Source organism: Lonchura striata, chromosome 2 (assembly GCF_050655825.1).
Source record: "Lonchura striata isolate lonStrDom1 chromosome 2, ASM5065582v1, whole genome shotgun sequence".
In the NCBI taxonomy this organism is placed as follows: Eukaryota; Metazoa; Chordata; class Aves; order Passeriformes; family Estrildidae; genus Lonchura; species Lonchura striata.
Window position 1 is genome coordinate 155,797,721 of NC_140704.1, and position 12,971 is coordinate 155,810,691.

General features: G+C 51.8%; 5 protein-coding genes across 5 annotated transcripts in view; 2 read left to right on the forward strand and 3 right to left on the reverse strand.

The window, feature by feature from the left end:
- Positions 1–12,971, reverse strand: part of LOC116183271 (feather beta keratin-like) — a 67,746-nt gene that overhangs the window by 25,015 nt on the left and 29,760 nt on the right. The gene's annotated exons all lie outside the window — the stretch shown is intronic.
- LOC146768502 (uncharacterized) lies at positions 40–2,144 on the reverse strand. Its single transcript, XM_085572685.1, has one exon. It carries the CDS (start codon positions 1,839–1,841, stop codon positions 1,086–1,088), a length of 756 nt encoding a protein of 251 aa, XP_085428811.1. The 5' UTR covers positions 1,842–2,144; the 3' UTR covers positions 40–1,085.
- On the forward strand, positions 3,877–7,212 carry LOC110480291 (feather beta keratin). The gene has a single exon (XM_021548138.4). The coding sequence runs from the start codon at positions 3,877–3,879 to the stop codon at positions 4,237–4,239; it is 363 nt and encodes a 120-aa protein (XP_021403813.2). The 3' UTR covers positions 4,240–7,212.
- LOC110480295 (feather beta keratin) lies at positions 7,219–7,654 on the forward strand. The gene has a single exon (XM_077784028.2). The coding sequence runs from the start codon at positions 7,292–7,294 to the stop codon at positions 7,652–7,654; it is 363 nt and encodes a 120-aa protein (XP_077640154.1). The 5' UTR covers positions 7,219–7,291.
- On the reverse strand, positions 10,160–11,044 carry LOC144246472 (feather beta keratin-like). The gene has a single exon (XM_077783995.2). It carries the CDS (start codon positions 10,721–10,723, stop codon positions 10,388–10,390), a length of 336 nt encoding a protein of 111 aa, XP_077640121.1. The 5' UTR covers positions 10,724–11,044; the 3' UTR covers positions 10,160–10,387.

A 12,971-nucleotide genomic window follows, 5' to 3' on the forward strand; every position in this document is an offset into this window, starting at 1 on the left:
GCTGGTGAGGAGGGAATTCTGACCCTCTGCTCTGCTCTGCTCTGCTCTGCTCTGCTCTGCTCTGGTGGGATTGGAGTTCTGTGCTCAGCTCTGGGGCCTCAAGGGTGTCGCACTACGACACAAAATAACTCACACACTTACACTAAGATTAAAAGAAAAGGAAGTAATTTTTATTTCTAACCTCACAATATATAGAATTCTAAAAGCCACCGTAGATTAGGAGATGCAATTAGCACTTCTCTAACTACACGAGTTAAACTAACAGCGTATCAATTCTCTCCTCCCACAAAGAAAAATGTAAAACAATCATTATTTACATTAAGAGTGTGTGAAAAGTCTAGTAAAAATATATAAACATAACTTTTAAAAGAACTTTAAAACTTTTAAAAGAACAGAACAACACAAGGGTAAGGACCTGCTCACGTGGATCTGTATATGGGCTAAAGAGACAGGGAGGGACTGGAGCAACAGCTGTGTAGCCAGTGTGAAAACGTGGCCCAGAAGACCTTGTGTCAGAGGCAGGGATAGATGTGCCTTGTGCATCCAGGTGTTGGACCACACAAATGAAGAGTTTGTGGCATGCATTGGAAGAGAAAACTGTGCCAGTGTGTGCCCGTGAAGGAAAAGGAGACATAACAATGCTGCAGTGCAAGAGAATTTTATTGAGGCAAAAAAAGAGTGAGAGGTCATGAGTGGCAAGAGGAAGGGAGCTGGTCTGAGGGGCAAGTAGGGCGACCATCAGCCGAGGTCCTTTGCTTGCTGGTAGGTCAGACAGAGCATCAAAGCCTTCCAGCTCCGCAGTAGAAACACCTGATGGTGAAAGTTCCTCATAGACTCTGGCTTGGGAGAAGAGATATGCAGCAGATGGAGCGGGACAGAGCCAAAAGAGAGTGAGAAAAGAGCAGGAGGCAGATGGGCCATGTCTGCAGGAAGCCCGGGCTGGCCCCTTGGCTACTGAATTGGCCTGAGAGCAGAAGGTGGAAGTGCTGAGCTGGAGGACAGCTTTGGCCCAGAGAGGTGGCTGCAGCAACTGGGGTGTGTTCCAGGGAGTGGGTGGTTGCTGTCAGGAGTGGTGCTGAGGGTCCTCAGCAGATGTAACCACCCCTCCTGCCATAGCAGCCCAGGCCTCCCAGCCCGTAGCCAAACCCACGGCCGTAGCCAAGGCCGTAGCCAAAGCCACCAAAGCCACCAGAGATGGGCTGTCCCTGGGCACTGAGCTCACTGCCCAGAGCAGCCGAGGAGGTGGATCCGACGGCGGTGTTCTGGGGGAAGGAGGTCATGATGGGTCCTGGCAGGGTGACCAGCACAGGGGAAGGGTTGATGATGACGTGGGAATCCTGGCACTGCAGGGCACAGGGCTCGTTGCAGCTGTTGGCCAGCGGGGTGGGTCCGCAGGGCTGGCAGAGGGTGTTGCAGGCCATGGGTGTGGAGTGGAGGGTCCTGGAAGAGAAGGGGGGAGGCAGGGTAGAGGTGTGAGGGTGTGAGGAATGGTGATGCAGGAGGGTGAGAGAGTGTGGAGGCTGTTGTGGGGCTGTGGGGAGGCTTGGGCTGAATGTGCTGGGAGAGAGAGTCCAGGGGTGCAGGAGGGTCAGGGGGTTGAGGCTCACCTGTTTGTCAGCAGGAGCAGGAGCAGAAGGTGTGCAGAGAAGTGTGTGAGGGACAGAGGTTCCGGGCTGGCTTTTATGCTGGTCCTGTAGGGGTGGGACATCTTTGTCCCATGGCCTTGGGGCATTTTTCGGCAGCAGCTCTTGCCTGGCCCAGCTTGGTGACTCATGACGTGAAGAGTGTTTTCCTTCATAGAATTCTTCAGTGTCATGATCGGTCCTTGAAGCCATGTCCATCTGACCCTGGCAGCAGCTTTAAAGTGAGAGTTGGCATTTGGGAGGTTTTGATTGTTTGATGTGTGTCAGGCAGGGCTGAATAAGCAACAAGAGCCCAGCGGAGTTGCGATATCATCACTGAGGTCATTTTGTGGCACACCTCCTGTGTTTTGTGGGTGCTTTGTGAAGACCGGGACTCTGTTCTGTGCCGCTGGATGTCCATCAGCTGTTGTGTCACCCAGGAATGCTGAGGGAGCTGCTGATGTTCTGGGGAGTTAATTCTGTAATAACATGGAAATGTTATATTTCCTAGGAGTGTTCCTACAGATGAAAGACTGCTCATGGCCTTGTGTCTTGAATTCAATCAAGAGAGAACATCTGGAATAGTAGAGGCTGGTCCAATTGAACTTGTTTTGGTGTCATGGTCCATTTGGACTTCTCATCTTTACACGACATTGTACTCTGTCATTTAAAGTGTACTCCTTGACCTCATTAAGAAATCCCTTAAACAAAGACCCAGCCCAGCTTGATCCATTTTTTCCCAGGCTGGACTGCGATGTCCTTGTTTTTATTCCACATTCAAGCCATAAGCTTTCATATCTCATATCCTGTTAGTCTTAATAATCTGTTCCTTCTAGCAAAACCCAGTAATTACTAATGGTTGGTCAGCACGGTTGTCTATCTTCCTATGTCATGGTGTGGGCATTCCTTTGTGGAATTCTGCAGCTCCATGTCCTTCTTTTGAGGCCGTGTCCATCTGACCCTGGTGGCAGATTTTAATTGTCTTAGAGGTTAAGGGCAGGTGTTGATGGCACGTATCACGGTGGGCTGAAGACATGTCCAAAGCCTCGGAGAGATGGGGTGGCATCAGTGAGGTCACCCCATGGCACTGGTGTGCCCTGGTTTTTGGGTGCACTGTGAATTGGGGCCAGCTCTGTCAGGATTGTCTGGCTTTGCAGGATCACTGCTTGTGAGGAACTGTCCTTTCCATGATATTCTCTCCGTCCCCACCATGTTGCCAACTTTCAGAGCCTGTCTGTACTCCCAGTGTTTCCTGCTGGAGATGGGAAAGCAATCCCTGTGATTTAGGATGGCCTCCCGTGCTCCTCAAATCTCGAGTTGGTTCATCCACAGCCCTCATCTCAGCTGTGACCAGCAAGGTCACACTGTGGGGTCCCAGTGTTAGACTGCCACTGACCCTTGGAAAGGAAAAATGCTGAAGGATAAGGACAACAAGACACATGAGGAGCACAGTTCACCATCCATTGATTAATCCAGCCTTGAAAGCCATGTGCCTGAGCTGTAGAAAGTTGAGGGTCGTGTTGTTGAGGTCTTGACTGTCCTGGTCCCCACCACTGCTGGGGCTCCCTGGTGGAACAAGAATATGGACGTGGTTGACCAAGAGGGCTGCAGGAACACCATGACATTGACAGGATTGGAGTATCCTCAAAACGAGGACAAGATGAGAAACCTGGGAGTTCTTTCAGGAAGGAAGCAAGAATGCAAATGGGAGATGTCATTAATATGCCATGGTATGACCTTACTGACAACACCCCAATTATCCGAAGATTCGGCTGAGTATTTTACATGTCCTGACACACACCATAAACAATGAGATAATGGTCATCAATTCCCCCAATTAAAATGTTCTGCCAAGGTCAGATGGACACGGACTCAAGGGAAAGAACACAAAATTGCAAGATTGCAATGAAGGAAAACGCTCCCTACCTCATGACTCACCAGGCTGGGCCAGGCAAGAGCTGCTGCCTAAAAAATTACCCCAAGGCCATGGGACAAGGCTGTCCCACCCCTCCAGGACCAGCATAAAAGCCAGCACAGAGCCTCTGTCCCTCACACACTTCTCCTGACACCTTCTCCTTCTCCTGTGCAGACAGCAAGGTGAGTCTCAATCCCCTGACCCTCCTGCTCCTGCACCCCTGGCCCTTTTCTCTCAGTCCTGTTGGCCCCAGCCTCAGCAGCCCCCACACTTCCTCACACCCCCACACCCCTGCCCCGTCTCACCCCCTTCTCTTCCAGGACCCTCCACTCCACACCCATGGCCTGCAACACCCTCTGCCAGCCCTGCGGACCCACCCCGCTGGCCAACAGCTGCAACGAGCCCTGTGCCCTGCAGTGCCAGGATTCCCGCGTCATCATCAACCCTTCCCCTGTGCTGGTCACCCTGCCAGGACCCATCATGACCTCCTTCCCCCAGAACACCGCCGTCGGATCCACCTCCTCGGCTGCCGTGGGCAGTGAGCTCAGTGCCCAGGGACAGCCCATCTCTGGTGGCTTTGGTGGCTTTGGCTACGGCCTTGGCTACGGCCGTGGGTTTGGTTATGGCTGTGGATTTGGCTACGGGCAGGGCTATGGCTATGGCCTGGGCTGCTACGGCAGAAGGGGCCGCTACAACTGCTGAGGGTCCTCAGCACCACCCCTGACACCACCAGCTCTGGCCTCTGACAACAGCTCCTGCAAGCAAAGCACCTCGGCTCGTGGTTGCTCTGCTTGCTCCTCACACCGGATCCCAACTTCTCTTTTTTCCTGTCTTTTCATTCTTGTGCCTCAATAAAGTTTTCCTGCATCAAAGCCTGAGACGCCTCCTGTTCTTCTGTAATTCCAGTGGTCTCACATCCTTACCAAGCACATTCCACACCTCAACAGGCCACTGGGGTATGTGCAACAACACCTTTGCTCACAAATATGTCAAAACAACTAATGAGAAAGTCTGGCAAAAGAAGCACAGGAGGCAACACTTTCCAAAACATTACAGAAACCCATCACCTGATAGACCAAAGCCTTGGACACATCCATGCTCTCCTGGTCAATTAGTTCTGTGGCAAACTCTCTTCTCCACCAGGACTCTTGAACTCTTCCGGCAAAGAGAGTCCCGAAATCCTCCGCTTGGGCAGGAAATCTGGAGTGCAAGTGCTTCAACTTCCCTGCTCAAGCAAGAACAACATGAGCAGGATCCCCATCACCATGGACAGTTCAGTATTGGCTCTCCCCAGACTGACAGTCCAACGCCTTTTCCATTCTGTGACCGCCCTCAAAATGAGAAATTCTTGCCTTCTTTAGCAATTGCATTCCATTTGTTTTCCCTTTACACTTTTCTTGTCCTGCACGTGTGCTCTGCTCAGGGCAGCCGGGCTCCCTCCACTTCATTCTGTGCAGTCAGGAATTTGTGCACACTGATGGCGCCTCCCTGTCCACCCTTGTCCCCTTGGTGTCCCAGCTCTCCCAGTTTCTCATCCAGGAATGATTCACCAACCCTTTTGGAATCTTGGTGGTTCTGAGCTGGTTGCTATTCACTAAACTCACTTCATTTTCACACTGGGGAGACTAGAATTGCACACACTGCCTCACATGGGACCTCACCAGTGCTCAGAAGACACCAAGAGTCTTCTCTCCCTGTCTTATCACAACAATTCTCCTCAGTCCTGACCCGGACACAGGAGATGCCTTTTCTCACAATACAGGGACACCTCCTATCCCATTCCTTCTAACCCAGAACCACAAAGGTGTTTTCAGAGAAGGAAACAATTGTTCCAAGTGACACACAGGTATTTCTTCCTACTTGGGATGAATCCTCCCATGAGAAAGCACTTGGCAGCTGCCCTTGCTGAAGTCCAGCAGATGTCCAGAATCCATCAAATTTTCAGTGTTGGCCCAGTGGATCCAACTCCTGGGCTGCAGCACTGGGGACTTGCTGCCATCTGAATTTTGGGACACCGGCCACAAGCCACTGGGCCCAGCCCTTCAGACCTTTCTCAGTCCACTACGGTGGGCACTGCCATGAGCTGGACTTGTCTGGGTTGTTGAAGATCATGAAATGCTCGCCTCCAACAATCCTGGTCAACCTCCAAATCCTCATTCAGACAATCACAAGTGGCCTCAGCCTTTGGCACTCAGCCCAAGGGATGACAGAAAATATCAAAACCTTTGCGGTTAGACTACCACCGGTGCACCCACCAAGCATGTCCAAATTGAAAGGTGAGGTCTGAGGGCAGGCTGTGCAAACTGGCATAAATGCATGGAGGGGTGAAGGCAATGGAAGTCGCAACACCTCCTCCTTGTCACAGCTGCGAAGCCCAGACCAGCCTATCAGAACTGTGCGAAATTTGGGGTAATTTTTCAGAAGGCGCCCAAAAACCACAAAACCTGAGGGCCATGGGGTGACCACAGTGATGACACCCCACCTCTCCAAAGCTTGGGTCAGGTCTTCAGCCCTCCCTGACATGAATCACCAACAGAAAAACTTGACCTCTTAGTACTTGCAATTAAAAGTTGCCACCACAGGTGGACAGGGCCTCAGGAGCAGGATATGGAATTGCACAATTCCACAAAGACACGCACCCGCCTTGTCAGGGAAGGACAGAGGAGCTCATAGATTGCCAATTAGTAATTATTGGTTATTTGCTTACAGGAACACAATGTTAACAATTACAGGTTATGAGTTATGAAATTTGTGGCTTGAACGCGGAATAAACTAATGGATGTCACAAACAGCCTGAGAAAAAAGGGATCAAGCCCAGTTTGTTGTTACCTTAATGGATTTCTTAACAAGGTCAGGTAATAGAGTTTAAATGGCAGAGTACATTGTCATGTGAATTGGAGAATTCCAAATGGGCTGTAATAGTGGAACAAGTTCAGCCTGAACAGCCTCTCATTATAAATGTCCTCTCTGTCGATCCCATTCAAGACACAAGGCCATGAGCACTCTTTGATCCAACAGAAGAAGCTCCCAGGCACTGGAATCTTGCCAAGCTATTGCAGAGTGACCTCCCCAGGGCATCAGCAGCTCCCTCAGCATTCCTGAGTGCAGCACCATGACTGATGGACACGCAGCGGCATGGAAGAGTCCCAGTCTGCACAAGACACTCACATCAGTGCCACGTAAGGGCCACAAAATGACATCACTGATGACACTGCAGATCTGGAGGGCTTTGGTTCTTCATTCACCCATCCCTGACACATCTGGAACAATCAAATCCACCCAAATACCAAATTATGAAAACTGCTGCCAAGGTCAGATGGACACGGCATCAATAGCAGGACATGGAATTACAGAATTGCATGAAGGAAAACACTCCCCACCTCATGACTCACCAGGCTGGGCCAGGCAAGAGCTGCTGCCGAAAAAATTACCCCAAGGCCATTGGACAAGGCTGTCCCACCCCTCCAGAGCAGCATAAAAGCCAGCCCAGAGCCTCTGTCCCTCACACACTTCTCCTGAAGCCTTCTGCTCCTGCTGACAACCAGGTAAGCCTCAATCCCCTGACCCTCCTGCTCCTGCTCCCCTGTCTCCTCTCTTCCAGCACGCTCAGCCCCAGCCTCAGCAGCCCTCACAACTTCCCAATGCCCCAAAACAGCCTCCACACTCTTTTGACTTTCTACATCATTGCTGATCACACCCTCACATCCCTTTCCTGCCTCATCCCTTCTCTTCCAGGACCCTCCACTCCACACCCATGGCCTGCAACACCCTCTGCCAGCCCTGCGGACCCACCCCGCTGGCCAACAGCTGCAACGAGCCCTGTGCCCTGCAGTGCCAGGATTCCCGCGTCATCATCAACCCTTCCCCTGTGCTGGTCACCCTGCCAGGACCCATCATGACCTCCTTCCCCCAGAACACCGCCGTCGGATCCACCTCCTCGGCTGCTCTGGGCAGTGAGCTCAGTGCCCAGGGACAGCCCATCTCTGGTGGCTTTGGTGGCTTTGGCTACGGCCTTGGCTACGGCCGTGGCTTTGGCTATGGCTGTGGATTCGGCTACGGGCAGGGCTATGGCTATGGGCTGGGCTGCTACGGCAGAAGGGGCCGCTACAACTGCTGAGGGTCCTCAGCACCACTCCTGACACCACCAGCTCTGGCCTCTGACAACAGCTCCTGCAACCAAATCGCCTCAGCTGATCTTCACCCTACTTGTGTCTCACACTGGATTCCTTCTAGTCTTTCTCCTGTCTCCATTTTTTTCCCCTCAATAAAATTTACCTGCATCGAAGTCTGAGATGTCTCCTCATCTTTTTCACTTCCTATGGTTTCATATCCTCACCCAGTAAAATGCCCGGTAGGCCGTTGGTGTGGATGGAAAAGAAGCAGAACAACTCCCTTCGCTAAGATGTCACCACCAGCAATAACCAAGAGAGGCACTGGAAGCAGGGCTTGAGGTCACACTTTCCAAAACATGACACAAACCTAGAACCCCCTGCCCCAAAGGTTTTGACACATCCACGCTCTCCTGCTCATGGCTCTGGTGGAATCTCTCTGTGCCAGCACACACTTGAAAACCTCTCTTCCCCATCAGGACTCCTGAACCCAGCCAGCAAACAGGAGGAACAACATCATCCACTTGGGCATGAACTCTGGAATACAAGGGCTTCATTTCCCTCTCCTCAAGGAAAGTCAGCAAGGGCAGCATTTCCAGTACCATAGCCAGCTCAATTTTGGTTGTCCCACCACAGACTTCACCAGCTTTTCCACTCCAAGACCACTCTCACACTCAAAATTCTCACCTTCATTCCCCATGGAATTCCATCTATTTTCCTTTCTTCCCTTCCTCTCTTTCCTTCCTCTGTGTGCTTTGTTGAGAACAGCCCGGCTTACTCAACTTCATTTCCTGCCGTCAGGGATCTGCCTTGTCTCCGGGGAGTCCCAGCTCTCTCTGCCCTCTAAGGAATGATTCTCCTGCCCTTTCGGCATCTCGGTCGCCCTGGTCTGGTCTTGTTTCTTGTGCTTCTTTCCCTTGATCTTGTTTCTTGTTTCTTGTGCTTCTTTCCCTTGATCTTGTTTCTTGTTTCTTGTGCTTCTTTCCCTTGATCTTGTTTCTTGTTTCTTGTGCTTCTTTCCCTGGACAGCCCAGAACTGCCCACACCACGCCACACAGGACCCCACCAGTGCTCTAAAGAGAGGAAAGGTCACTTCTCCCAATTTCAGGGTAAGAATTTCCTGAAATCTATCTTGGATACTGGCGATGCCTTTGTCAGGAAGGAAAGCATTGAGACTTTGTGGTCCCTTTGTTCTCCAGCAGCACCACAGGATCCTGCTCAGCAAAGCTCCTACCCAGCCTCTCAGCCCCCAGCATGACCTGGGGCCCACTCCCATTCCTGCCCAGATGCAGAATTTCACATTTCCCTTACTTGAACTTCAGGAGACTCCTTTAACCATCAGTCCCCATCTCCCTCTGACCGGTGGAACAGCCAAGTTGTGCCTCAGCCACTCCATCAGCTGCCAGCTCGCTGAGGGGACAACAGCCCCACTGCCCACGTCACTGTTGAGGATGTTGAGCAGGGTTGGCCTCATGGCTACAACTCTTGACCTACTTCCCTTGAGATTTGCTTCAATGTGAATTTTGGGCCACTGATCCCCAGCCTCTGGGCCCAGACCCACAGCCACTCTCTCGCTGCCCTCTCAGGCAACCTGGATTTGTTTAGTTGCTCCAGGAGCATGGAAGGGGAAGGAGCAACAAAGGATTCACAAAAGGGTTGTGTCCCTCAGCAGCCACAGCTCTCCCCTCATGCCCAGGCTGAGGCACTGGCACAGAGCAGACAGAGCTCAGCCAAGCACCATTTCCTCAAGGAAATGCTCCAAGAGAACTGGCCTCGCCCCTCAGCATTTGCCACAACTCAGAATCTCAAAGTCCTGGCTCACCCCTCCCCTGCTGCCACTCTTTGGCCTCTGCTCCCTTGCACCCAACACACATGGAGTCAGCTCTGATGGAAAAGCCTCTTGACATGGAGCACAACTGTTAAAGCAGGACTACAAAATCAGCCACTAAACAATCACATCTTGAAAACACTATGTTACAGAAAATCTAAATTTTGAGTACAAAGTCTAACCATTCCCTCTGCGCTACCAAAGCCAGCATTAACCCGTGTCCCCAAATGACACAGCTACAGGGATATTAAATCCCTGCAGGGAGGATGACTCCACCATTACTCTGTGTAGTCTGTGACACCAGTGACAACCCTCTCCATCCCTTAATAGCCAACCTAAACTTCTCCTGAAGACACTTGGACTATGGATTCCTGCTCTCCTCTGGCGCAGCACAAAGGAAACAGGTTTCACATCCAGATTATTACGAGTCCATTGAGAAAACAGACATCTGAAATTGTGATGCAAGAAAAATTTTATTGAGACAAAATACTGAAAAAAGCAGGAGCGGCCAGTGGAAGGGAATTGGGCTGAGGTGCAATCAGAGTGACCAACAGGCAAGGTCCATTTCTTGCAGAACATTTGGCCAGAGCATCAAGGAATTCCTGCCCCACAGTGGGAGCAGCCCACCAGAGGTGCCCAATGGTCTCCGACCTGGAAGAAGAGGTTTGCAGCAGAGGGGGCTGGACAGAGCCAAAGGGGAGAGCAGGGAGCAGGAAGCAGGGAGAGGAGAAGAGGAGGAGGCAGATGGGCCATGTGTGCAGGCAGCCTGGGCTGGCCCCTTGGCTACTGCCTTGCTTGGTGGCCTGAGAGCAGAAGCTGGAATCACTGAGCTCCTCTGAAAGCTTTGGTACAGAGATGTGTCCTGAGATGTGATCCAGAGAGTGGTTGGCTGGTGTCAGGAAGCTGTGGGTCCTCAGCAGATGTAGCCACCCCTCCTGCCATAGCAGCCCAGGCCTCCCAGCCTGTAGCCAAACCCACGGCCGTAGCCAAGGCCGTAGCCAAAGCCACCAAATCCACCAGAGATGGGCTGTCCCTGGGCACTGAGCTCACTGCCCACGGCAGCCGAGGAGGTGGATCCGACGGCGGTGTTCTGGGGGAAGGAGGTCATGATGGGTCCTGGCAGGGTGACCAGCACAGGGGAAGGGTTGATGATGACGCGGGAATCCTGGCACTGCAGGGCACAGGGCTCGTTGCAGCTGTTGGCCAGCGGGGTGGGTCCGCAGGGCTGGCAGAGGGTGTTGCAGGCCATGGTGAGGTGTGGAGGGTCCTGGAAGAGAAGGGGGTGAGACGGGGCAGGGGTGTGGGGGTGTGAGGAAGTGTGGGGGCTGCTGAGGCTGGGGCCAACAGGACTGAGAGAAAAGGGCCAGAGGTGCAGGAGCAGGAGGGTCAGGGGCTTCAGACTCACGTTGCTTTCTTCACAGGAGAAGGAATCAGGAGAAGTGTGTGAGGGAGAGAGGCTCTGGGCTGGCTTTTATGCTGGTCTGGAGGGGCGGGACAGCCTCGTCCCATGGCCTTGGGGCGTTTTTAGGAAGCAGCTCTTGCCTTGCCCAACCTGGTGAGTCATGAGTTGGGGAGTGTTTTCTTTCCTGCAACTCTGCAATTCCGTGTTCTTTCCCCTGAGGCCGTGTCCATCTGACCTTGGCATAACCTCTTAGCTGAGAGAATTAACCAATGTCTTGTTGTTGATAGCAAGTGTCGGGACATGCAGAGGGTTCAACAAATGCTTTGGAGAACTGGGGATTTAGCACTAGGTCCTGCCATGGCATATTGACAACATCTCCCAATTGCATTTTGTCTCCTGCCTGAAATTCCAGGTCCTTAGTTTCACCTCATTTTAAGGGTGCTCCAGTTCCATCATTGTCTCGGTCTCCCTGTGCTGCTCTTGGTCAACCATGTCCATGTCCATATTCCACTGTGGAGTCCCAGCAGTGGTGGCTGAAAGGATGGACACTGCCCTCAAGCTGCTTGTATTTATTTTCCTAATCCTGTCCTGGTGACTGCTGGAGTTTTTTGCAGCAAAGGATACGTGGCCAAAGGATACGTGGATTAATCAAAGGTTGAGGAATAGCTCTCCTCACATGTTTTGCTTTCCACATCCTTCACCATTTTCCCTTTCCATGTGTCAGGCAGATCTCAGCACTGTGACCCCACCGTGTGACCTTGCTGAGCCCAGATGAGACGAGTGCCATGGATGAACCAACACGAAACTTAGGGCAGCATGGGATCCTCCCTAAACAACAGGATTGCTTTCCCATCTGCAGCCGGAAAGGTCTGGTGTACAAAAACACCGGGAGAGATGGCAGCACGGTGGGGATGGAAACAATGGGGTGAAAGGAGCAGACTCTCAGAAGCAGAGCTCCTGCAAAGCCCAGACCAGCCTGAGAGAGTCGTGATGGTTTGGGGCTCATCTTCACAATGCACCCACAAACTACAGAACATGAGTGCCCTGGGGTGACCTCACTGACGAGGTGGCTTTGGTCACATCTTCACCTCGCCCTGACAAGGCCAACAACACCAGCATTTAACCTCTAATACTTGCATTTAAATATTGCCATCAAAGTCAGATGGACAAGACCTTTAACAAAGTGGCTCAGAATCTCAGAATTCCAAAAAAGAACGCCAGCACCATGACACAGGAGGGAGGAGGAGCTCACTGATCGTCCATTAGTAACAATTAGCTTCTGCTAACAGGAAGAAAATATTAAGACTTAGAGGTTTTAAATTATGAAACCTTGTGGCTTGAATGCGGAATAAGAGAATTGACATCACAGACCAGCCTGAGCAAACGCTGGCTGCTTGTTTGTTTATAAGATTCATGAATGAGGTCAAGGAATACACATTAAATGACAGTGAAGATTGCAGAAATCCAAACGGACCTGACAAATGGAACAAGTTCAGCCTGAACAGCCTCGGCTTTGCCGGATCCTCTCCCTTGATCCCATTCAAGGCCAAAAGCTGTCTTTAATTCATTAGGAAGCGCTCAAAGGCACCGGAATTCTGCCAGGTTATTGCAGAGTGACTGCCTCAGGACATCAGCAGCTCCCTCAGCGTTCCTGGGTGACACAATGACTGATGGACATCCAGTGGCACAGAACAGAGTCCCAGCCTTCACAAGACACCGCAAACCACAGCACAATCAGAGCCACAAAATTACCTCAGTGATGAGGCTGCAAATGTCCAGGGCTCTGGTTGTTTATTCACCCATCCCTGGCACACATGGAACAATCAAATCCACCCAAATACCAACTCTCACCACAAAGATACCGCCAAGGTCAGATGGACACGGCATCAAGAGCAGGACATGGAATTGCAGAATTGCACGAAGGAAAACACTTCCAACCTCATGACTCACCAAGCTGGGCCAGGTGAGACCTGCAGCCTCAAATTGCCCCAAGGCCATGGGACGAGGCTGTCCCGCCCCTCCAGGACCAGCATAAAAGCCAGCCCAGAGCCTCTCTCCCTCACACACTTCTCCTGACACCTTCTCCTCCTGTTCC